The following is a 23,310-nucleotide window of genomic DNA, read 5'->3' as shown; positions in this document are numbered from 1 at the left end:
ACTCGGACCGCAGACTATCAGGATCGATCTTCGCAGAAGTGGTACTACTGTTTCTGTCGCGGCAAAGGATGAATGTATACCGTGAGGGATGGGGTTTCCTGTCATTGATCAGGCCCATATCAGGACACAAATGAGGGGAGTTGGGTAATGAGGATGTGAGAGAGACCAACCCGGTGACATTCGGAACAGGCATCGGTGCAGGACCAACCCATGGCGATAAAGTGGAGTTTTTCGGATCAATCACCACACCCTTGTCTCCGACTGAGCATTTGGTTGCTAGCCAGTGTCGGACTTGTCCGAAGCGTGTGTCGTGACGGCGGGTGAGGTCCTTCAAGGAAATTATTGATCAGCGACGGATTACACTCGTCGCCCAGATATAATAAAAGATAGGTATGCACGTACTGGATCGACCATGAGTAGTGTATACGACCCAGACCCATCTTCATTCTTCGGCTAATAACCCAACTTCAATCAGCATTCAATCTCATCGACGAGAATCCTACTAGTATATTTATCACAACCAGGAAGTATAAGAACGAACCGCCGGCTCCACGTAAACCGTCGGCTGCGGCTGCGTGTCCTTGACATCAATCTTCTGCCCGGGTTGCTCGAGCTTTGCGTTTGGGAATTCAACTTTGAGGTTGTATTGGAGCTTGACGTCGCGAGGGAGGATGTCGCCGATGATGTTTTCGGCTTGGAGGGCGGATGTTGCGACGGATACCATGTTGATAATTATTGTGTGACGGGCAGCTCGAGGTGGATAAGATGGGGCTTCTCTTTGATTTTTTTTTTTCCTAGTTATATAGTAGCTTCATGGGACGATCTGCATGTTTTAGTCCCGACGGTGATGTAATGCTGTCGTAGCAGGTGTAGGTAGGTAGGGATCAGGAACTTGAAGTTCAAATTGAGTCGATCTCAAGGCGCAAGATGTGATTTGTTTGGCCTTCTAGTTATTTATAATTGCCGTAAATGGGATCCTATTTCTCCTTAGCAAGCCGTGTTGGTTCTCCAGGGAGTGAATGACGTTGATGGGGCTTAACCCTAACTCGAGGTCAGGTACCCCAGAGGAACCCAACAGCAGTATGAATTATCTATTACAGTACAGCAAAATATCAAGGGTCTACTCGTCCCTATGAACATCATCATGACTCCTTTTGCGCACTTCTCTAGCCTCAGTATCATGAACGACATTAATCGTTCTTCGCTTGGAAGCTTTGACCGGATTTTTAGACCTGAATATAACGGTCAACTCCTCCAGAGTGCGCTGACTCATCTCCACGAAGAAGAAGTAAATGACGAGACATTCGAAAATGTCCCAGAAAACAAACAGGAAATAGTACTTCCATCCAGCGTTGCTAAAGGCAATGCCAGTCACAAACGTGTTGTAGAACGATGCCACGTTCATGATAAACTGGAGCGCATAGAGATTAGTCGTCTCCGCATAAGCAGCAGTGGATAAACACGTCTGTACTTACAAAATTCATGGCCATACCCTTGCCACGGGATTCATAGCGAAGACATTCGGCCGGATACATGGCCTGGTTCGGCGTCCATCCGGCAGAGTAGACGAAGCCAAAGAGGAAGATCATGGCAATCTGCGCCTGGGCAATCTTATCGCTCTTGGCCACGACTCCTTCTGGTGTCTCGACGACATTCACGGCATTCAGAGCGAGGACGATGATGAAAATAACGACAATTGTTGCCGTCGAGGTGAGCAATTGTACCCGACGACCGATCTTGTCGGTAATCAAGGCGCCGGTGATGGCACCCGTGAGCTGGACGACGTTCTGCATTCCTTGCAGGAGTAGTTGCGTGTTCAGGCTGGACACGCCTGCACCTCGGAGCATTTGTGGATAGTAGTATGACACTGGCCCGTTTCCGGTCCATTGTCCGAACAAGGCTGCTTTCGTCAGTGCTGGTTGTTTTCCCACACCTTTTTTGGTCAACTTACTCATGGACACAACCATCATTGAGCGATATCGAGTCTCCCGTGTATTGAACAGTTCGGAGTAATCCCACCATCGCTTGTCTGAGCCCGTCTTGGAAATGTCCTCCTGCATCTCGCGGTACTCAAGTTGTACGATTGGCGAATCTCGATCACCCTCGCCATGGTACTCGGCCAGGACTTTCAAGGCGTCCTGATCTCTTCCTCGCGAGATCAGCCAACGAGGGGACTTGATCCATCAGCATGGCCAACAGTCTCAGAATATGAATGAAGGAAGGACATGCATACCTCCGGAATGGTAAACACAAATATCAGCACCAGACCGGAGAAAACCTTCTGAAGCCAAACTGGGATTCTCCAAGCCAGGTCACCGTCGATATGTGATGTGCGCCAGGGAATAAATGTACCGGGAATCCCCCCACCGAACCAAAAGACGCCGAACACAGCAGTCATAGCCCCACAAAAGCTCGGATGAGCAATCTCTGAGACATAGGCAGGAGCTGCGGTTCCGCAGACCGCGCCTCCAAATCCGAGCAGGAAACGTCCACCCATGAAGCCTTCGATATTGTGACAGGTTCCCTGAATGATGGTACCATTATGACGATTACAGCGCCAATCGCCATGCCAACGCGTCGTCCTGCATATTCTTCATTAGAACGAACGTTGGCAGCCTGGAGGGCATGATTCTCAGACCTCGAAAGTCAGCGGCCGGGCCGCCGGCAAAAGAGCCCATAATGCTGCCGATTGTGTAGATTGCGTACACAATCCCCGTGGCAGGAGTCCCCTTGACGGGGTCAAAGCCGAAATATTCTCGATACTGCGGGTAACTGTTGATGGAGCCCATCAGAGAACCATCATAGCCGTTGATACAGTTATTCAGTGTTGCTATTGCGAGAGCCCAGTACAGCTGCATCTTGTCAATATGACAGGGAACGAGGCATTTTCGAGTTCGAGGAATGCTACCTTGAACATGCGCTTCGTAAGAAGCGAGGGCTTCTGCTGGAGAGTGGCATCGGCAAGGGTAGCATTGTTGACATCCCTGATGGTGGTTTCGTGGGTCACGATGTCTTGCTCTTTATCTGACATGGCTGCAGATCACAGACTCCTGCTTATCCGCTCGTTGAGCCAGAGAGAGCTTGGAGCACTGAAATAGCAGAGGGCACGACCTGATTTATACTCAATGACATCTACGGTTGCGGCAACGAACCCTTGCTTGGTTGCGCTTTGTATTTTCGAAAGCAAAAGCTTAGTAGACCATTGAAACTCTGGTCAATATTGGACAGTGCGGACAGTGTGACTGGATAAAGTTATTATTAATGCTAAAGTTTGCCCGTAGAGACGTACGATGGTGATATGTCATTTATAACTTTGTGCAGCGCACAGAGACGAGCTGTCTCGTAGGAGGTATGGACTTTGGTAGAGCCGCTGTCGCTGTCAGCAGGCCTGATAAAGGCTGACAGAAGCAATAGTAGTGCCTGGAAGTCTCCGAGAAGTCGCCGAGAGGCATCGAAATCCTTGCAACAGTCAAAAGGCCGTCTTGAATCTGGACCCTTGACTCGACATCTTGAAGAAAGATACAGTATGGCCGCGGGGGTTGATCAAAGGTTTTACTCCGGACTCCATACTTCTGAAGTTGGGAGCTGGAACTTCAAAGAAAAAAACTTCTTGGCTCTCAGCTGCTTTTCTTGCCAAGCAGCGCGGGGCAAAGGCCAGGGCCAATCGTGGTTAACATAGCGAGTCCTCTCCGACTCCGCTGGGACAAATCCTGCATTGTTGACAGCTTGACAGGCCGGAAGGCAGAAACCACCAGACCGGAGACTCCGGAATATCAGTCTCATTATTCAGGAGTTGAACTCAATCCGGCCGCGGAATTGGTGCGATTACATAATAAAGCTAAACCAAATAAAGTTAGATGCATTTAGGTTCAGCCAATTGTGTCCACACAAGGCCTCCATGATTGGATAGTTCTCTACAATACCCCACTTTGTTTACACTTTATTTCATGTTTATTCCAAGCCTCCCTTGATGTCCTTCGCACTTTCGTCCGAATAATCAATATGCTTTCAGGGAGGTCCGAGGATACGAAGATTGCGGATCGTGATCAGACAGTTTCAGACTACAGTAATAAAAGTGCATGTGTTTTCAACAATCTGAGTCGGATTGTAGCTCAGTCTGGCTCTGGGTGGCAATTACAATGTTTAGTCGATGCGTGTACGGAGTACTGAGTACAGAGTCCACCGTACTCCGTACTTGTAGAGTACTGTACTTTACTCATCAAGTATGCAAGAAGCATACAATTCACTTCGACCTGCATTCAGTTTCTGAAATTTCCCTCTGAATCGCAAAGAGACGAAACGTTCGACAATGGCGTGAATCAAACTTGCAGCTCCGTTCTTGGAGATGCAATCAAACGTCTGGACCTCGGATAGTACGGAGTACAAACTAATAAGATTCCGCAGAGGTAACTAACTAGTCATTAGTTATGATTATTATTTGTATTCCTACACCCATTCCTACTCCCTAGAGCCCGGTGCCCCGGCCGTTTGCCATGTGGTCACTCTGCCTTTTCTATCGTATTCATCGCACAGAAAAACCCGCACCTTGCGGCCCGGTGAAACTGGACGCTACCGTAGCCGTAGGCTGTACTATTGCTTGCCGTGGTCAGGTCTGCTCGTGCTAGATGGTCCTGCTCCAGGTGGAGAACGGGGGGGTCTAGCGCCCGCTGCGGCCTCATTTCTGTGCTCTCGCTGGCCTGGGACGCGAGGCTTGCGCTGTCTGCAACTTGGAGCTACCCTATACACTCGAATTCGTCACCTCCTCATGGACCAGAGGACGAGGCGGCCTGTTTTGTTATGGTCGCTCACAGTCACAGCCGCGTCGAGGTTTCGGCTGGTCAGAAAGCGTCTCGCGTTTGCTTCTTCTATGCAATAGACCTCTAGGCCTAGGTATACTATAGTAGAGGTCTATCGACAGCGAAGAAACTGTTCGATCTCTTGCGGAAAATTTGTATTTCTGGCAACATTCGACTTCAGGGTAATAAAATCACATATTTCAGAATCCAGATAGCTTCATTGAAGCGTTTTGGATGCTCAGCTACGCGCATGCCTGTACTACAAGTGCCTATCTTGCTCGGTACTTGCCTGGAAATTCAGTAAACCAACGAATCCTTATCTGGATTTGTACCGATCATCTGCAATCATCTTGTTCACTTCGCAGTGAGCCCATCATCAAGAGCCAGGCATAGGCAAGGAACAGAACTGATTGGTAGCTTTCGTTCCCTTTTGAATATTAAAGGCCATGTTTTTTCTGCTAACTGAGAAATACGATGGCGCCAGTGATCATGTCAACGCCACGAGTATGTAGCAGGCGTATAGTTTCCTACTCTAGTGACACAGGCAGTCTGCTATGAGCATCTACAATACTGCGAACGCCATTCCGCTGACCCGTCACCAAGGTACCGGAACGGAGTACTGTACCATGCGAGTACCTTGATGGCAGCAAGTTCATCCCGCGTGACACATTTCCGCATTGGACTTCACTGGCATAGCTTTCCTGGCGGTCTAGCAAGATCGTGGAGATCAGATCTTGCATTTGATCGACAGCTAGCGGGGTCCCGTAGCATGGTGCTTGGGTACCTGTCCCCGTGCCGGAGCAATTTCCTGATCAAGAAAGTTTACGATGGAGGACTCCAGGTGCGGTTCTGTAGGTCACTCTGTCTATCATTTTAGGGCATCGTATAAGCGGTAGGCTCTTACTGGAGCTAATATGTACATCATTGAGAACTATTGGGCAGTCTGTGGCATATAAACGCTCATTTCAAATCCGTTAGTATATGGGAGCGTGATGTTCCTGAAACCGTTCTCAGGGTTCCGCAAGTAAGCAAGGAGATCTGCATAGCCTTCGGCGGCCGAGATCGGGTTATCTGTAAGTATAACCGCACCATGTCTCAGATGGGGCTTAACGATTTTGAGAGTTGGAAGGGCAAAGGGAGCCCAGACTATGACACTCTCAGAATACTCTGTAGTGAAATCGATGAATGTAATAGCTTACTGTCCAGAAGCAAGAGATCAAATTGTGGCGGCACTCCAGACTTCAGGGTCTCCAGGATATCACCCTCGCGGAGATCAATCTGGTCCTCGACAATCGCGCCACACCGCGCCCAGTGTTTCCGTGCAATGCGCGCCTTTTCTGCTTCCTTCTCCGTTGCAATGACGACGCCCGCCTTGCCGGTCGCCGCTTTTGTTCTCGCAACAGCTAAGGCGAGGTAGATGGTGCTGACGCCGTAGCCCGTGCCAGCCTCGACAATGTTTGTCGCCCCCATTGCATTGATCAGTTGGTAGGTGAAGTGGCATTTGTCTTCGTCCAGGGCGATAAGCTTATCGAGCATGAGTTCATCAAAAGCGGCCTGGGCTCCATCCTTGTGTTTTTCTCTCAATTCCGCCAACACCGCTGGAGAGGCCGCCTTGCCCGTCTTTGAGAGCGCGACCTCTTGTTCCTGTGATTTTCGGTGCAATGCCGAGAGGAGCTCGAGAACATGAGGTGGAGCGTCAATCGGAGAAAATGCTGACATTTTGTTCCGAACCGCGATCGATTTGTCGAGCTAGAATTGACAGCTGATCTTGAATTTCCGATACTGTATGTACCTGGATGGAGCCGAGCAACTGTAGGACTCCGGGACGTCCTGCACCTCGCCAACGCGATTTCTCCGCACGAGATTGTTTCGATGGTGCCGGCTCTCAAGTACCGATTGTTAATTCGGGCACGTGTGTGAAGCATGACTGCAACTGGGCTAATCCGTCATGCTCTCGTATTCTCCAATGAGTCCATCACGATTGCGACCACGTGCAGGAGGTTCCCCGTCAACATCCCGCCTGCAGCGGGGGTTGATGATATTCGATCCGAGTTCGATCCATCCAAGTATCGCCAAGAAAAGCCATAAGCTTGTCTGTGCGCCAACACGTGAATCGAACTCCAATGCCGATTAGTGGACGCTATCAATACTAAATTGATAACTTGATCTCCATACTTCTTCGTAGTCTCCATGACTTCGGCTTCTGCCGTCCTGCGAGACCAGACCATGCACAATTGGCAGACGACGCTTTGTCGGAAGGGGAATCGTTCAAGAGTTGGTTCCTTGAATGACCCCGCTGCAGCATGCAGCAATTGGCATGCAGGCCAACTTGCTCCCCGTCCGTCCCTATAAAAAGGGGGCCGGCGCACGGCCATTGACGTGATTTCACTGACTGAGCTTCATCGCGCCCCTTAACTCGTGTCCCGTATGCAATTGGCACAATGAAGCTCTCTTTGTGCGCCGGGTTCTTGTTGCTGGGGTCTGGCGCGGTCGCGCAGACCTTCCAGCGCCTGGGAGGTTGCAATAATAAGCTGGGTTGCATCTTCCCTCCTGATCAGTATGGCTTGAAGTCAATTGCTGCTCTTCAATGGCCCCGTAGCTGACTTTTTGCTAGAGCCGACTTTCTTCCGGGCCAGTTCTTCGACATCCGAGTGGAAGTCCACTCGCCCGTCAATGGCTCGGAGGCGCGAGAGGGAGAGCCGGATCCGAACTTCAAGTTCACTATCAAAAAGAAGGGCAAGGGCCACAAGGAAGTTCCGGCCACGCGGTTCTTCAAGGTGAAAGAGCCTGAGCTGGAGCGATGGAACTTCACGTGGTACGAGGGTAAGCAGTTGTCCCTACATTTCCCTTTCCTGACTTGTTTGAACAAGAACGCTGACCCCCAATTTTTAAACAGACCTCTTCGCCCAAGATGCAGGCAAGCCCTCGCTCGTGAAGGTTACGTCCAAGGCGTATCGACGCGTCCAGCTCGAGGAACCCGGTGATTACGAGGCCACTCTGACCTACTATGGCAAGGAGAAGACGGTTGCCAATTGGCACGTTCGGAACATTCCTCCTAAGCGCAAGGCGAAGAACGTTGTCCTCTTCATCGGAGATGGTATGACCACCAACATGATCACGGCCGCCCGCCTGATCGCCCACAAATCCATCAACGGAAAATACCAGACTACGATGGCCATGGACAAGTTCCCCGTGCTGGGCCATCAGATGACGCACTCCATGGACTCGTTCATCACCGATTCGGCCAACTCCGCTAGTTCGCTGTACACGGGTCACAAGACTACGGTCAATGCTCTGAATGTTTATGTGGACTCGTCTCCCTCGCCTTTTGATGATCCCAAGTTCGAGACCATTGCCGAGATCCTTCGTCGCCTGTATCCCAAGTCGGGCGTTGGAATTGTGTCCACGGCATTCCTTGGTACGTTCTTAGGATATATTACCACTTACAGACGCTGACTGCTTTGGTAGCGGACGCCACCCCTGCCGCTCTGGTCGCACACACCAGGGACCGCGGGCAGTATGGCCACGTTGTGGATTCATACTTCCAGGGCCTGACGAACTACACCTGGACCAAGTGGGACGGCCCTGACGTGCTTTTCGGCGGCGGTGCGGAGAACTTTTACGCCGGCAAGGGCTCGTACAAGGGTCAGGACTACTACAAGTTGTTCGCCGACAAGGGCTACAGCATTATCTGGAACAACACCGCTCTCCAGAAGGCGCCGAACGACAAGCCTGCCTTGGGCATCTTCAGCCAGAGCAACATGGCCAAGTGGCTGGACCGGAACGTCTACACCTCGAACCTGTACAACCAGAGCAACTACCCCGACGGCTCTGACCGGGATGCCGACGACCAGCCTGGCCTCAAGGAAATGACCCTCAAGGCGATCGACATTCTCAACGAGCGCCATAGGAAGGATGGCTGGTTCCTGATGTCGGAGGCCGCCAGTATCGACAAGCAAATGCACACGCTGGACTACGACCGTGCCCTGGGCGAGCTGCTGGAGCTGGACGACACAATCCGTGCTACGATCGAGAAGCTCAAGCGCAATGGCCAGCTGAAGGACACACTGATTATCGTCACTGCTGACCACGGTCACGGCTTCGATGTTACTGGTTCCGTTGACACCAAGTATCTGAATGAGAAGACGACGGACCGTGAGAAGCGCAATGCCATCGGCACCTATGCCAAATCCGGCCTGTCGCAGTACACCGTCGGTGGCCCAGGCGCTCTCAAGTACTCTGAGGGCGTGCACTTCCCGGCCCGATGGGATCCCCGATACACTCTCCACACTCTCGTCACGGCCAATCCGGACCACCGCGAGAACTTCCAGGTTCACAAGGATGGTCCTCGGGTGCCGGCGTCGATCTTGAACGGAGTGGAAGATGACTACTACGTTGACTACCGGGACGCGCCGACCGGTTTCATCATCAATGGAACCCTCCCGGTTTCGGATGACCAGGGCGTGCACTCCTTGACTGATGTTCCTGTGTTTGCTCAGGGTCCTTGCCAGGAGCTTTTCGGCGGTATGTTTTCTTCTTCCCCTCTACGAGGATTTCGCAGATGGACTGACCATATCAGGTGTTTACAACTCGATCGACATCTTCTACAATATGGCTGAGTGCCTGGGCCTCAGCCGGCCAAAGAGAAGGCATCATCGACGTGAGGACAGTGATAACATTCAAGAGTAGATCTTTTGTCTAACTTTCTAATCATTCCATTGTTGTATCCACCGAGATACCGAATACATGAACAAAATCACTGGTATCACCTGTTGACTAAGCTCACTTGATACATGTATTAGTAGTACATAGCAGTATTGAAGTCCCTGTTGACCCATAAAGCTGTCAGACCTGATTGATTGTTACTCGTACAATCATTGTCCATGGCCAGTTCGATTCCTTCAATTGCGTTGGCCCAATGCTCCGTACTCCAAGACAGGAATCGGATACGTAGAAGTGGCCACAGGGTCCCCTCAGTGAGTAACATAGACAGCGATTGCTGGCGAGGAAGTCCAATAGGCGATGTCTACCTGGAAGGATGGACCAGCTGGCCCATCAACGATGCATGCAGCATCTCAGATTCCCCGTAGTTTTCTAGGGCAGCTCGATAGTCCTGTAGTACTATGGAATCTGGATGATCGGCAAAAACCGTTTTCCGCGGGAAGAGCTTATCTAATCTATGAATCCACGGAGACCCACTGTAATGCTGTGACATTGGGGAACAAAAATGACGTGTATTTTTAAGTTCAGCAGACTTTCATTGGTCAAATTGTCGGATTAGGGTGCAAAGTTCTTCCCAAGCATATTTTCGTTACCATCTCTGACAATACCGCCCGTCCGGACCCGCGGAGCTTCAAAACTATTTTATCAAGCGCCCTGGTTGAGCTCATATCAGGCCAACCTGATCGCACATGATTTTGCTTGATCTGGGACGTTATCGCTTTTTTTTCCTTTCATCTTGCCTGTCGGATTCTCGTCGCAATCCCCTGGGCTCGCAACAATTACGGGTCGCGTAGCGTAGTGCGGTGACATCAGCTCCAACAAGCAAACTGCCATTGCTCTTCACATGTCTCTCTCTGTCGCCGCTCGTGTTGCCGGCCGGCAGCTGCTACGAGGGAGCCAGGGCCGCATTGTACCGGCTCTCTCAGCTTCCCGGCTTCGGCGGACAGGTCAGATCTCTCCATTCACGACCTGTCGACAATGTTTACAGCTTGCGGGTCGCACAACTCCGTCGGACCGTCGCAATGTCCATGCTTCTGCCGTCGACCACCACGGCGAGCCGCGGCCTGGTGACCTGTTCCAGCCTTTGGACACCTTTCCCCGAAGGCATATCGGTCCCTCGCCCGAAGCTGCCAAGGAGATGTTGGCGGCCCTCGACCCGCCCGCGGCCAGTTTGGATGACTTCGTCAAAGAGGTGCTCCCGGCAGACATTCTCTCCAAGAAAGACCTGTCCATTACGCCGCCACGACTAGCTGGACAGGTGTCTCTCACTCCGGTCGATGATGGACTGAGCGAATCCGATGTGATGAAGCTTCTGGGCGAGTACCGGAAGAAGATCAGCACGCTGGGGAAGTCGTATATCGGCGCGGGATACTATCCAACCATTGTTCCGCCAGTGATTCTTCGAAATATTCTCGAGAACCCGGCATGGTACACTAGCTACACGCCCTATCAGCCGGAGATTAGCCAGGGTCGTCTGGAGTCGTTGTTGAACTTCCAAACCCTGACTGCCGATCTGACCGGGCTGCCGGTGGCCAATGCGTCCGTGCTCGATGAGGCAACCGCAGCGGCCGAGGCCATGACCATGGCATACACGTCCTTGCCGCTCCAGAAACAAAAGAGGCCGGACAAGATCTTCGTCGTGTCGCATCTTTGCCATGAACAGACCATTGCGGTGATGCAGTCTCGCGCCGAGGGATTTGGCATCAAGCTGGTTGTGGGAGATGTTCTTGCAGATGATGCAAAGATCGTCAAGGAGCAAGGCGACAAACTGATCGGCGTTTTGGCGCAATATCCAGATACGGAGGGTGGCGTGTTGGACTTTGCTGGACTCGCAGAGACAGTGCACCAGCTCGGCGGCACTTTCGCCGTCGCCACCGACCTGTTGGCATTGACAGTACTGAAGGCTCCTGGCGAGTTCGGAGCGGATATTGCTTTTGGAAGTGCTCAACGCTTGGGTGTCCCGATGGGCTTCGGAGGCCCCCACGCTGCATTCTTCGCTTGTGCAGACAAGTACAAGCGAAAGATCCCCGGTCGTATCGTTGGTGTTTCTAAGGATCGCTTGGGCAACCGCGCGCTTCGCCTGGCTCTGCAGACACGAGAACAGCACATCCGCCGTGAAAAGGCTACCAGCAACATCTGCACTGCACAGGCCCTCCTTGCGAATATGAGTGCCATGTATGCTGTCTATCACGGACCTCAAGGTCTCAAGGCCATTGCTCAACGCATCATGGCCATGACGAACCTGCTCCGTGAAAAGCTGGCAGGATTGGGCTTCAACGTCCCAGTTCGTAGCAACACGGCCGATGGAGGCATTTTGTTCGACACTGTGACCGTAGAGCTGCCCGACAGCAAGGCTGCCGACGCCATCATCGAAGCTGGACGCCGTTCCAAGATCTACTTCCGCCGCATTGGCGCCAACAAGATTGGCGTCTCTCTCGACGAGACGGTTTCGAAGAATGACCTGCAGTCGATCCTTGAGGTTTTCGCTTCCCGGTCGTCCGCGGGCGAAAGCTTGTCGCTCTCTGCCATCTCTCCAGTCGACGTCCCGGCCAGTCTTGCTCGCACGTCGCCCTATCTCACGCATCCCGTCTTTAATTCGTACCATTCCGAGACGGAAATGCTGCGTTACATCCGGCACCTCGAGTCCAAGGACCTGTCGCTGGCTCATTCGATGATCCCGCTCGGCTCGTGCACGATGAAGCTCAACGCTACGACAGAAATGATACCCATTTCCTGGCCCGAGTTCTCGCAGGTCCATCCATTCATGCCGCCCGACACTGTGGAGGGATACAACCAGCTCATCTCCGATCTCGAGAAGCAGTTGGCTGACATTACGGGTATGGCGGAGGTCACTGTCCAGCCCAATTCTGGCGCGCAGGGTGAATTTGCTGGCTTGCGGGTCATCAAGAAATATCACGAGGCCAACGGTGGCAAGAATCGCAATGTGTGTTTGATCCCCGTCTCTGCGCACGGCACCAACCCTGCGAGTGCGGCCATGGCCGGCATGCGGGTTGTTCCAATCAAATGTGACACCAAGAATGGCAACTTGGACATCGATGACCTCAAGGCCAAGTGCGAAAAGCACAAAGATGAGTTAGCGGCAATCATGATCACATATCCCAGCACGTTCGGTGTGTTCGAGCCCGGAGTCAAGGAAGTGATAAACATTGTGCACCAGTATGGCGGCCAAGTGTACATGGATGGCGCCAACATGAATGCACAGATGGGGTTGTGCTCGCCCGGGGAGATTGGTGCTGACGTATGCCATCTGAACCTGCACAAGACGTTCTGTATCCCCCATGGCGGTGGCGGTCCGGGTGTCGGACCGATCGGAGTGGCCGAGCACTTGCGACCGTTCCTCCCGTCTCATCCTGCGAGCGAGTATCTGCAGGCGAAGCGAACAGAATCGTCTTGCCCTCCAGTCAGCGCCGCGCCCTACGGCAGCGCCAGCATCCTTCCCATCACCTTCAACTATATCAATATGATGGGTGCCAAGGGTCTGACACACGCGACCAAGATTACGCTGCTCAACGCCAACTACATCCTGTCGCGGGTGAAGGAGCACTACCCCATCCTCTATACCAACGCTGCTGGCCGGTGTGCGCACGAGTTCATCCTTGACGTGCGCAAGTTCAAAGAAACTGCGGGAATCGAGGCCATTGACATTGCCAAACGCCTGCAGGACTACGGGTTCCACGCGCCCACGATGTCGTGGCCCGTGGCCAACACCCTGATGATCGAACCCACCGAGTCCGAGAACAAGGCTGAGCTTGACCGCTTCTGCGACGCGCTGATCTCCATCCGACAGGAGATCGCGGCAATCGAAAGGGGTGAGCAGCCGCGCGAGAATAACGTGCTCAAGAATGCCCCTCATACACAGCGCGACCTGCTGGCCACGGAATGGAATCGGCCGTATACCCGTGAGCAGGCCGCATATCCATTGCCGTATTTGCTGGAGAAGAAGTTCTGGCCCACGGTGACACGAGTTGATGATGGTAAGCGCCCTCCCCTAACCTTTCCGCTGGGACATTTGCTGATGAGTATGCAGCCTATGGTGATCAGAATCTATTCTGTACCTGCGGTCCAGTTGAGGCGACGGAGTAAAAGACACGATTTTGATATGATACCCGGTTTGATCATTCGATATGATTATAGAAGAGTGCTTCAACCATTTCATGGTCCTTGACTTCAACGTACGGGTTTATTGTTGAATTTTGTAACATAGGCTATGGTTTAGTGTGAGTCTCTAAAGGCCGAAAAGGAGGAATTTCTGTACAAGAGCCCTCGGAAGGAGTCGGCACGGTCAATATTCTTCAATTAGGCATGAATATTTGGCGTGTCTTTGAGAAAATGCAGAACGATGGCCAACGAATCAGAGTAATTCAACCTTCGCATGGTTTGAACTTTCCAATTAGCTGAATCCTCAAGCCGGTCGATGTGCATCGGATGCGTGACGGATCATTCCGGCCGCATGGCGGCTCCAGATCTCTTTCATAATGGACCATGCACGATGTACATATGCAAGTTCCAACTCCAAACGAGGGCTTTCAAGCTCCGACCCAGAGCCAATCACTGGATTCATCACGACAGACATTGGTTGATTGTTTCGCAGATCGCAATGATTTCAAAACCAGAGTTAACATTCCATTCCTGTAGTTGCATCTATCTCTATGAACGAGTATAACAAGTGGATTAAATTACAGGCTCGATTAAGTTGCTCGTTGACCATCAACACATTCCAATAATCGCTTACACCCTTCCCAGCAAGCCCTTGGACGTCGTTGCTTTCATCGCGAGTGCAAGGAATCCACCAGCAAGACACATCACGCCATTGAACACCGACGCCTCAAAGAAATCACCATATCGATGAAGGAATGCTCCGCTAATCGGAGGGCCAATGAGGCCTGCGACGGAGCTCGTAGCCAACGCCATGCCCAAGTAGGCGCCGCTCTCTCGAGCGTCATCGAAGCAAACCGTGATCGCGGCCGCGCCTCCCGATATGATCGTCCCCGATGTGAAACCGATCGCAATGGAGTATACAATCAGCCCAGCGGTGCTCGACGCCTCGGTCAGGCAAAAGGAAACAACGCCGGTCAAGATACCACCGAATGCGAAGATGTTGATTTTGCCAAACTTGTCGGCCAGGATTCCCGGGATAACACGCCCAAACGTTGACGCTGCGTTCAAGATGGCCGCCAGATACGACGCCATCTCCGCATCCATGCCTTGCGTGACTGCGTAGGTCGGAATGAAGAAAAGAGGTGTATACATGCCCAGCAAGGAGAAGAAGAATGCGACAATCAAAAGGATGTATGTAGGGTTTCTCCAAGCGTCCAAAATCCAGAGGGTACCAAGCCGAGGCGGTAGGCGTGCCTGGACAACCAGGCTGCTGAACGCTAACAAAGGGATCATGATGAATCCGATGATCCGCACCGACCAGCCAAATCCCAGGTCGGAATCGTTCAGCATCTTGGAAAGCGCGATTGGGAAGACGATTCCGCCAATAGAGGATCCAGCGAAAGATACTCCCAACGCAGTTGCTTTCTTCTTCTCGAAATACTGCGCAACCGCCGCCATAGCTGGGAATTGAAGAAAGCCCATGGCTGTGCCCAGGAGAACACCCTGTGCAAGCATGAAATGCCAATATTCAGTACAAAGACTGATCATCATGATTGCAAACACGTAGAGCACGGAGGAGACGTGAATCACCTAGAAACTATGTTAGGCGTACATAATCGATGCAATCGAAATCAAGGTGTCGGAGACTTACTATTGCTCCAAAGCGATCAAAGAGGGGGCCACCAATAGATCCCGCTGCGAACTGGAGGAAGGCCGCCAGGGATCCGACCCAAGCGACATCATCGGGCGATCTGTGCTGGAGTTGGTGTGAAAGGTAATACTCCTGGAAAACACCAAAAGAGTTGGCGTAGCCTAGAGCGCAGAAGAATATGCAAGATGCTCCAAAGGCAACGAGCCATGCTCGAACACTTCCGTCCACACCTTCACCAAAGTCTGGAGATGCATTCTCTTTGTCGTTTTCCACATCGTGCCGGGATGTGGAGGGTGGCGGTTCGTCATGTACAGACCTTAACGATGTGGTTTCGTTGTTTGGGGCCGCCATGCTGCGTTATAGTCCTTGGACTTTTGATGGGCGTCAATTGACCTTGCTAGAAGACGATCAGAGCACATGGTGAAGACCGGAGCCATGATTGAGAGCCGCTTTATATATGTACGCTGCTGCTTCGTTCGATTCTGGCGGAATCCTACGGAAGACAAGAAACTGCCAGCATGTTTGTACGCTCTACGAGCAGTTGTTCGGACTCGGAGAGGGAGAAGTATGCAAAGAGTCAGCCTCGGAGTTGGAGTTCGGGTTCGGACATTTGAGAAACCGGCCCGGCTCGGGAAATGGGAGACAAGACGGACCAAAAGCGCAGTTTGGAAGATGGGAAACCTCTGTTCTCTCAATTTCTTTGTGAAATTGTTTGAGGATGCTTAATTTCAGAGTCACTGATGGTCAAATCGAAAGAGGACTAGGTATTGCAAAAATTGACTCTTGAATTGGCTTTGGGAGTCGTATTGTCGCATAATACTACGACATACATAGTACTGTGCATGTCCTCGAAAGCGATGGACGGAACAGTCGGCCCATCTGAGCCAGGACGGCGTCGAAGGAGACCCGCAGTGTAAGTTTACCTGCCCTAGGTACTGATTTTCAAACCTATGGATTCTAGTTCACACTTAGACACGCCAGTTCGTGTGTTCTCTGTAGAAGGCGAAAACTACGGTGTAATCGCCAGAAGCCTTGCAGCAATTGCGCACGGTCAAGAAATGGAATCTGCGTCTACGAAGACAACCCGCCACCAGCACAGTCTAGGCAGGGCAAAGTCACGGCTTCTGGTCAAGCAACAACTGCTGAACAATTGGTGACACCGCCTGGAACTGATGCGTGCAGCAACTCCCCATCTAGAGCTGATGGGGTAGCAAACTTGACCGAACTAGAATCTCCTGACGGTTCCTCCCATCCTGCGGCAGCACGCTCGAACAATGAACCAACGCTGCCCTGCCATGCTACGGTCGCCGAAATCGACTCCTTGAGGAAAAGGATTAGGCAACTAGAAAGAAAATTGCCTACATCCACCCGGAGGTCTGCACAGTCACATCCAACTCATCCCCACGTTGGTCAGTCAACGGAGTTGGATGCGCGACTCATCGGCAACCCTACGCACGTACTGCGTGAAAGTCCCCTATCTGATATCGCGCCTCTGGTCCCGACCAGCGTTATGCACAAGCAACGCTTGTGCGGTCAGAGTCATTGGATGACTGGCATGTTCTCCCATGTGAGTTTCGCAGGCACAGGTGTCCTTCCTCTTTGCCTCTAGACGAATCCGTTCTTACTTGGCACAAGGTACAAGAAATCTTGGATCCAGCAAGGCCACGGCAAGAAATGTCAAAGGTCTACCATGGCTTACAGCGGTGTAAGTCGCTGGCGAGGATCATCAAGGCGCATCGACAGCCTCCGTGGCCCACACCACTCACCTTCGATTTACCATCCAAAGATTTGGCCGATGAAATCGTGAATTGTTATCTGCGGACCAGTGAAACCGTGTACCGGGTCTTGCATGTTCCCAGTTTCAGGCGTGACTACGAGGAACTTTGGATGCCAGGCAGTACCCCGGATAAGTCGGTTGTGGCTCAAGTCAAGCTTGTGCTTGCACTCGGAGCTGTGGTGTACGATGAACGGTTTTCTCTTCGGTCGTCCGCAATACGCTGGGTGTATGAATCCAACACCTGGCTTGCAGACCCTGCGTACAAGTCCCGCCTGAACATTCGACATCTCCAAAATGTGATTCTCCTGTTGCTTGCTCAAGAGACTGTCGGTGTCAAAGCGGATATGATTTGGATCTCAGCTGGCTCACTATTGAGGATGGCCATGTTCATGGGGCTGCACAGAGATCCTGCTCGCTTATTTAAATTCACAGGTCGTGCTGCCGAGATGCGGCGACGGATATGGAACACAATTCTGGAATTATCTGTACAGTTGAGCATGAGAGCTGGACAAGCTCCACTTCTTTCCCTGGAGGATTTTGATACCGCTCCCCCGGGCAATTTCGATGACGAGCAGTTATCGGAGGACGAGCCGGTAGCCAAGCCAGATAGCGAGTTTACCCAGGTATCTATCGCAAGAGCAATGCGCAAGACCCTTCCACTTCGCCTTGCAATCGTCAAATACGTGAATGGACTCTCGTCAAATGCAACATATGAAGAAACGCTCCGATATGACGCAGAGCTGAGAGCAGCTACTCGAACTTTGCATCAATCTCTGGAGACCTGGAAGTCAAGCGTCGGACATCTACTGTCACATTACGCCGAGAAGCTGGTCACCTTCATCATGAACCGCTATCTTTTGGTGCTTCATATCCCTTTCTTTAATGCCGCAATCGAGGAGAGGACACGAACGGCTTACGCGTATTCCCGAAAGGTTGTTGTGGAGACATGTCTCAAGGCTTGGTGTTTAGTGTATCCAAAATCGTCCATCTTGTCTGAACACGATACGACGAGCCCAAATGATCTTGCACAGCTGGCACTGAGTGGCGCCCGATTTTACCTTAGCACCGCGTTGCAAGCGGTTTTTTTCATGGCTGTCGAGCTGAAGGCTCAGCTGAAGGAGGAGGCCAACTTGGGCCCGGTCCCGTTACGCAAGGACTTGCTTTCCGTGCTTGAGGAGGCGAAAGAGTGGACCATCACAAGTGTCAGAAATGGCGAAACCAATATTAGAGGATGTCTTCTCACGGCTATGGCTAAAGCCTACGTCGAGGGACTCATGCGAGGTCTAAACAGCGAGGAATTGGCACTTGATTTGATCAAAGTAGCCGAAGAGACCGAAGATCGGTGCCTACCATTGCTGGAAAGTATGCTTGCCGAATTTGAGACGTTTGACATGACCGACTCTCTTGATCCTGGGCCTGAAAACGTACGCAGTCAGGTGTTGGAAGACTGGAAGTTTTCGGTGAGGGAACAAAATCAGTTTGCTTGTGGCACAACCTGCAGTGACTTACATTTTCTTAAGATCGTCGATACACTGTTCGACTTCGGTTCGGCACAACCGATGGACTGGACAGCTCAATTCGAACCTGAGAATCAGCCAGATTTGACAGGGTACTGAATTACACGCCCAACGCCAAATTAATCCAGATTGGTGGGCGCTCATTGTTGCTTTCGTCCCTGTGAGGATATACCCTAAAGTAACCAGTTCACCTTGGCATTATTTCATGAATGTCATGAATTCTTGTGGATACCATTCAGAACATGGATTCGGATTACAGGGTCGATGACTATTTGCATTAACCATATTTGAATGATTCACACCTATTGCGTGAACTGCTTCAGGAGTTTTTCGTACCGAGTACTCCGTAGGGCCTACAGCTTAGCCTGTTGCTGAGAATCTTTATTTCTTTCAAACTTTGTTGATATGGGTTTGCTTTGGATGGACTAGATATGATCCACTGTCAAAGGCAATACTGATTCATAGCACGTATGATAAACCTGAAGGTCCTAGCCACGATGATACTGAAGCATCTTGGTCAACCGGCCGGCATATGAGTACGTAACCCCTTCTTAGAGGGATTGTGTAAAGTTGCCCGGATAGTTACTATGAAAATTAGTAGTTTACAGACTTTCGAAACAGGCTAGCGTGAAGTTTATTTTTTACCGCTAGTTTGGCCTACACCGTACTTATCGGTTTGCGAACATGTCTTTCACGAGCATGTCTTTCACTCCAAGGTACTAGTGCTCAAGCCTCAAGGTAGTGCTTGGTTTCGAGGGAAGTTCGGACCATGATTCTCTGGATGCAGATATCTCGGCCACAGAGAACGTGCCGATAAGTAGTCCAACAGTACTACGAATCATGCTATCTCGGTAGAGCAATCCGAAGTTTCTTGTTGAAAGGAATCGTAGGTCTTCCTTGTGGTCTCCCTCCTAATATGTTGATGGATTGAGGCAACTGAACAGGGCAGAGCCGAACGGAACTTTGCCAATATGCCGTCGAGGGATTTAACAGGCGAGATTGCAACATTCAAGGATTTGAGTGTCAGCTCTTTTTCTTCTTTTTTTGTTCACCCTGCGCCGGATACCGTGATTCCTCGGGGTTATGCACCATAGTACAGTATGTTACCAGCATTGCTTTTGATAGTATTATTGAGTGTTCCGAAAGACGAACCCCTGACTTGACTCGAATACAGGAATGATGACTTTCCGGCCCTAACGTGCTTGTTGAATTATTGCAGGTTATGCAGCATGTCGCAAGTATCAGAGGAAGTAGATGCTGACAGTAAGATTGATGTCAATTTCCCTGCGTCTGCTTGCCCAATTATGTGGGTGGGAGAGACCTTGATTTATGTAACATTGTTTCGACAAACGAAACACAAGAGACAAAGGAATGTCGAACAGCAAAGTGGAAAAGGTACCCAAGGAGTGACTGCGATTCGTCAGATAATCAACAGTGCTGAACGGTAGGTCAGCGAATACGACTGAGTCAATCGATTGAACATATGTTCAAGCAGCCCTGGCGGTTGTTGGCCACGAGGATCGACGGTTTCAGCTGGCCGGACATCATCCCCCAGCGGGCCTCTGGTACGAAGGCAGAGAAGTAGGTAGGTACCTGTACGTATGAAAGCAGCAAGATGCGGGTGCCAGGAAAGGTTTTGCCGATTCAACGTGTCCACGGCGGAACGTCTCAGTTGCCAGGAGTCGGACGTGCAAACTGAAGGAACAAACGAAGGAGATGATCATGCTGCATTACGGAAGTCAGCCTGATGTTGTTCATCGTGCGTTGATGATCTGGAATCGAAGGTTGCGAGTTTCGAGCGATCGAAGTCCTAATTCGTACATCCATGTCACTCATCCTAAGAGTAGTACTGCTTACGTTTCGAATCTTCTTCGATGTTTCAGTCCTTCCCTGGTTAAATCTCTGCTGTCCTAGTACCATGAATGCGCTCAAGTAACTCGCAGGTGAAGACCCTTTGTGCGTGTTGGAGCCGTTACGATCGCACTGGGACTCTCTTGCGTTGAAGAAGTTGACAAGTACAGGTTTCGCATCGGATGGAATGCAGTATCTGCGATCGGTGGCCTACAGACAGGAAGAGAACACCATTTCATCGCGAATTCCGGCCACGTCAGGATGTTGCATGCTTCGCAGCACATCTGGTGACAGGCGTCATACATCGCCCATGTGTACTGTCCCAAATTCTCCGAATCAGGTATGGGTTCTTACCAAAGGTAATTCCCCTCGTCCTTGCAGATGCAGGGTTCATGAACTTTGAGCCGTCCATTATACCGGAATGTCGCCATGCCTTATCTCTTGATACCCATGCAATTGGCTTGGATTCAGGCTTAGGGATCCTCCCACTTTTGAACAGTCAATCAGCTGGCAATCTATCTCAGTCTTAGATTAGACCCTTCGAGTCTGTTGAGAGACTTCGAGGATCCGGTGAACAATTTAGTACCGGCTTTAACGAGCGGTAGGGGCACAAAGTTGAATACTATATCCAGCCTGCGCCGCGAATTGGTAGTCCTGTGAAAATCTGCCGAATGCCTTGCTCTGATGAAATACCATGTGTTTCTTATTGGAAGTCGTAGATGACACTACGGGCTTGTTTCCAATGGAGGCGCGCACCTTGGTAAGAAGGCGTATTACGCTACCGACAATTTGCCTTGTTGCAGAGGCCCGGCAAGTCAAGAGACAAGGTCCGCCCTACCCGACTTCTCTTTTCCAAGACATTACCGCTCTGGTGTCTCTTCGATACGACCTGGAACTGCCGGGGGTTCCCGAATTCTCCGAGCTCACGGCTGTAATCATCTATCGCAACACACAAGCAAATCAAGCTGCCGAGTTCTTCGCCGATGGCACTAGCTTTCTGTCCCAGTGATCTCCGTCATTGGTGAAGTGTCCGATGCCATACCTGGAGACAAATTTATGATCTCCGCAACCTCGCCGCATCCGTTTCCGATCGAGCCAAAAATGGCGGATTTTGACGTCCACTGTGTCGGTGACTCTCCTTTGCCTACCGAGGGACAAATAGTTTGTACCCGTGAGCGTATGCTTGGCCTTTTTCGATTCGAAGGTCGAAAATCTCCTGTCGTTTTAATATCATCCTATGACAGCCACTTGGTTCCCTCACATTCAGAATGATGTTCCTCATGTATGGCACGATTTTTTTTTTTGTTTCAATGGGGTATAAAGTTTATCCATGTTCCTAGCTTAACTCGAAGTCAACCCGACATGGTCTTGAATAGGCTTTTCTTATGAAGCTACGGAGGTCTAAGTCACTGTACTAGCCGACTGCCTGCGAAGTGTCCGTCCCATGTTTCTTCCGCAATACCTAGACATCAGCACGGTCCAGAGGTTTCATTTGCAGCAGAGGAGAGCAGAGGAATAGTTGAGCAGCAGCTCCCTACAGAGTACAGACAAATGAAGCAGGTCTTGATTCGTTGATTGGTTGAAGTGCACATGAAGCTTGAACTGAAAAAGGAGCAGAACATTACCTCTGGAACGAAGACCCCTGGGGAAGCCATGGTTTTTACTGACTCAGTACTATGCTACTACTTGAAAAACCGTTTGTGGAGGAACTCTTTGTGTTTGTTGTTCTGATTCGGAGCTGGCGTGTCCATCATGTTGGCAAGGTCGTATTGGAAGGTTAGAGGGGCATTCTTATTCAGTGTGAAAGATTTTAGAAGTGACTACGGACAAAACCTACCATAGGGATTGAAAAGGAAAAAAAAAAAAAAAAAAAAAAAAAAAAAGAGCACCGGAATGGGTCGTCGTCGACTGTCTCGGTTTTACCCTCTGCCTCCAGTTTTGTGGAAGAGGGCATACTAGAGAGGGCTTGCAGGAATGAAAAAGAAATGGACGAATAACTAGTAATGTACTTCTGCTTAGAATCATTTTAGGTGTATGAGTTCCCACCCTCTCATTAGATGTTTCTAACCACAGAGCCCACGGACATTTGCAGTAAAATTCGGGGCTCCTCCATTGCTGTTAACGTGGACGGCTCGGACCTTGAGAGCAAGAGGCCGAGCCGCCGAGGCTACACGAACAACTTGTCCAGGCACGACAGGAGATATTGTCCGTCAGTTCTCGGGACGCTGGGCGTAGACAACATAGCTGCGGATGATATTTGTGGTTAGTTGTCTATTGTATAGCAAAGCCGGATAATAGCTACGGGGACACTCACAAGTCGAACATCATGTGAATGTCGCGGTTCCGGCCGTCGGCGCGGGCCTTACTGGCAAGGACAATGACTTCCTCCTTCCTCCACTGCTTGAACCGCGTCAGAGGTGCCAGAGCCGTGGCCTCAAAGCCGTTCGCTTCGGCCTGGGTCTGGTTCCAGGCGCCAACTTTCTTCTGTCTAAGAGGTCAGTACTAGAGTGTTGTTTTGATTGACGGTTTGGGGGCAAAGGGGGATGTCTGACAAGATGGGGATCCTTTGGCCAAACGCCGTAGGGAAGCACAAACTTCTCCACGTGGATGTTCACGAACCCGGCTTCTTTGAACCACTGCTCCAACTTGGGCCCGGGACGCACCCCATAGCCAACATCCTCGAACGCCCCGTAGATTTCGTCGTAGTATTGTTGGAGCGCGGTGCCATTGAGACTGCCGTCTGGAGACATGGGATAGCCGTCCCAGTCCTGGAACTCAACCCAGCCGCCGGGCTTCACTGATCTGCTTTTTGTCAGAGAGTCAAAGAAAACGGAGAAGTTTTGATGGCTTACCGATAGCACTGCTTGATCAACTTCC

General features: G+C 51.0%; 6 protein-coding genes across 6 annotated transcripts; 3 read left to right on the top strand and 3 right to left on the bottom strand.

Annotated features, from left to right (window-relative positions):
- Window positions 1–1,120: 1,120 nt before the first annotated feature.
- VTN31DRAFT_650 (uncharacterized protein) lies at window positions 1,121–2,497 on the bottom strand (the record flags this gene model as incomplete). The annotated part of the gene is made up of 4 exons (XM_069407117.1): window positions 1,121–1,411; window positions 1,476–1,900; window positions 1,952–2,174; window positions 2,234–2,497. 4 exons carry the CDS (start codon window positions 2,495–2,497, stop codon window positions 1,121–1,123), a joined length of 1,203 nt encoding a protein of 400 aa, XP_069263506.1.
- A 3,230-nt stretch (window positions 2,498–5,727) lies between these two features.
- On the bottom strand, window positions 5,728–6,515 carry VTN31DRAFT_649 (uncharacterized protein; the record flags this gene model as incomplete). The annotated part of the gene is made up of 2 exons (XM_069407105.1): window positions 5,728–5,942; window positions 5,996–6,515. 2 exons carry the CDS (start codon window positions 6,513–6,515, stop codon window positions 5,728–5,730), a joined length of 735 nt encoding a protein of 244 aa, XP_069263505.1.
- Window positions 6,516–7,237: 722 nt separating this feature from the next.
- On the top strand, window positions 7,238–9,485 carry VTN31DRAFT_648 (uncharacterized protein; the record flags this gene model as incomplete). Its single annotated transcript, XM_069407094.1, has 5 exons — window positions 7,238–7,353; window positions 7,411–7,619; window positions 7,693–8,214; window positions 8,265–9,320; window positions 9,376–9,485. 5 exons carry the CDS (start codon window positions 7,238–7,240, stop codon window positions 9,483–9,485), a joined length of 2,013 nt encoding a protein of 670 aa, XP_069263504.1.
- Window positions 9,486–10,362: 877 nt separating this feature from the next.
- Window positions 10,363–13,622, top strand: VTN31DRAFT_647 (uncharacterized protein; the record flags this gene model as incomplete). The annotated part of the gene is made up of 2 exons (XM_069407083.1): window positions 10,363–13,513; window positions 13,567–13,622. 2 exons carry the CDS (start codon window positions 10,363–10,365, stop codon window positions 13,620–13,622), a joined length of 3,207 nt encoding a protein of 1,068 aa, XP_069263503.1.
- Window positions 13,623–14,267: 645 nt separating this feature from the next.
- On the bottom strand, window positions 14,268–15,639 carry VTN31DRAFT_646 (uncharacterized protein; the record flags this gene model as incomplete). The annotated part of the gene is made up of 2 exons (XM_069407072.1): window positions 14,268–15,227; window positions 15,289–15,639. 2 exons carry the CDS (start codon window positions 15,637–15,639, stop codon window positions 14,268–14,270), a joined length of 1,311 nt encoding a protein of 436 aa, XP_069263502.1.
- A 506-nt stretch (window positions 15,640–16,145) lies between these two features.
- Window positions 16,146–18,681, top strand: VTN31DRAFT_645 (uncharacterized protein; the record flags this gene model as incomplete). The annotated part of the gene is made up of 4 exons (XM_069407061.1): window positions 16,146–16,201; window positions 16,270–16,855; window positions 16,924–18,525; window positions 18,586–18,681. 4 exons carry the CDS (start codon window positions 16,146–16,148, stop codon window positions 18,679–18,681), a joined length of 2,340 nt encoding a protein of 779 aa, XP_069263501.1.
- Window positions 18,682–23,310: the final 4,629 nt, after the last annotated feature.

The sequence above is a fragment of the Thermomyces dupontii genome (assembly GCF_041956625.1).
Source record: "Thermomyces dupontii strain NRRL 2155 unplaced genomic scaffold VTN31scaffold_1, whole genome shotgun sequence".
Lineage (NCBI taxonomy): Eukaryota > Fungi > Ascomycota > Eurotiomycetes > Eurotiales > Trichocomaceae > Thermomyces > Thermomyces dupontii.
This window is presented reverse-complemented; position numbering and strand designations above follow the sequence as displayed.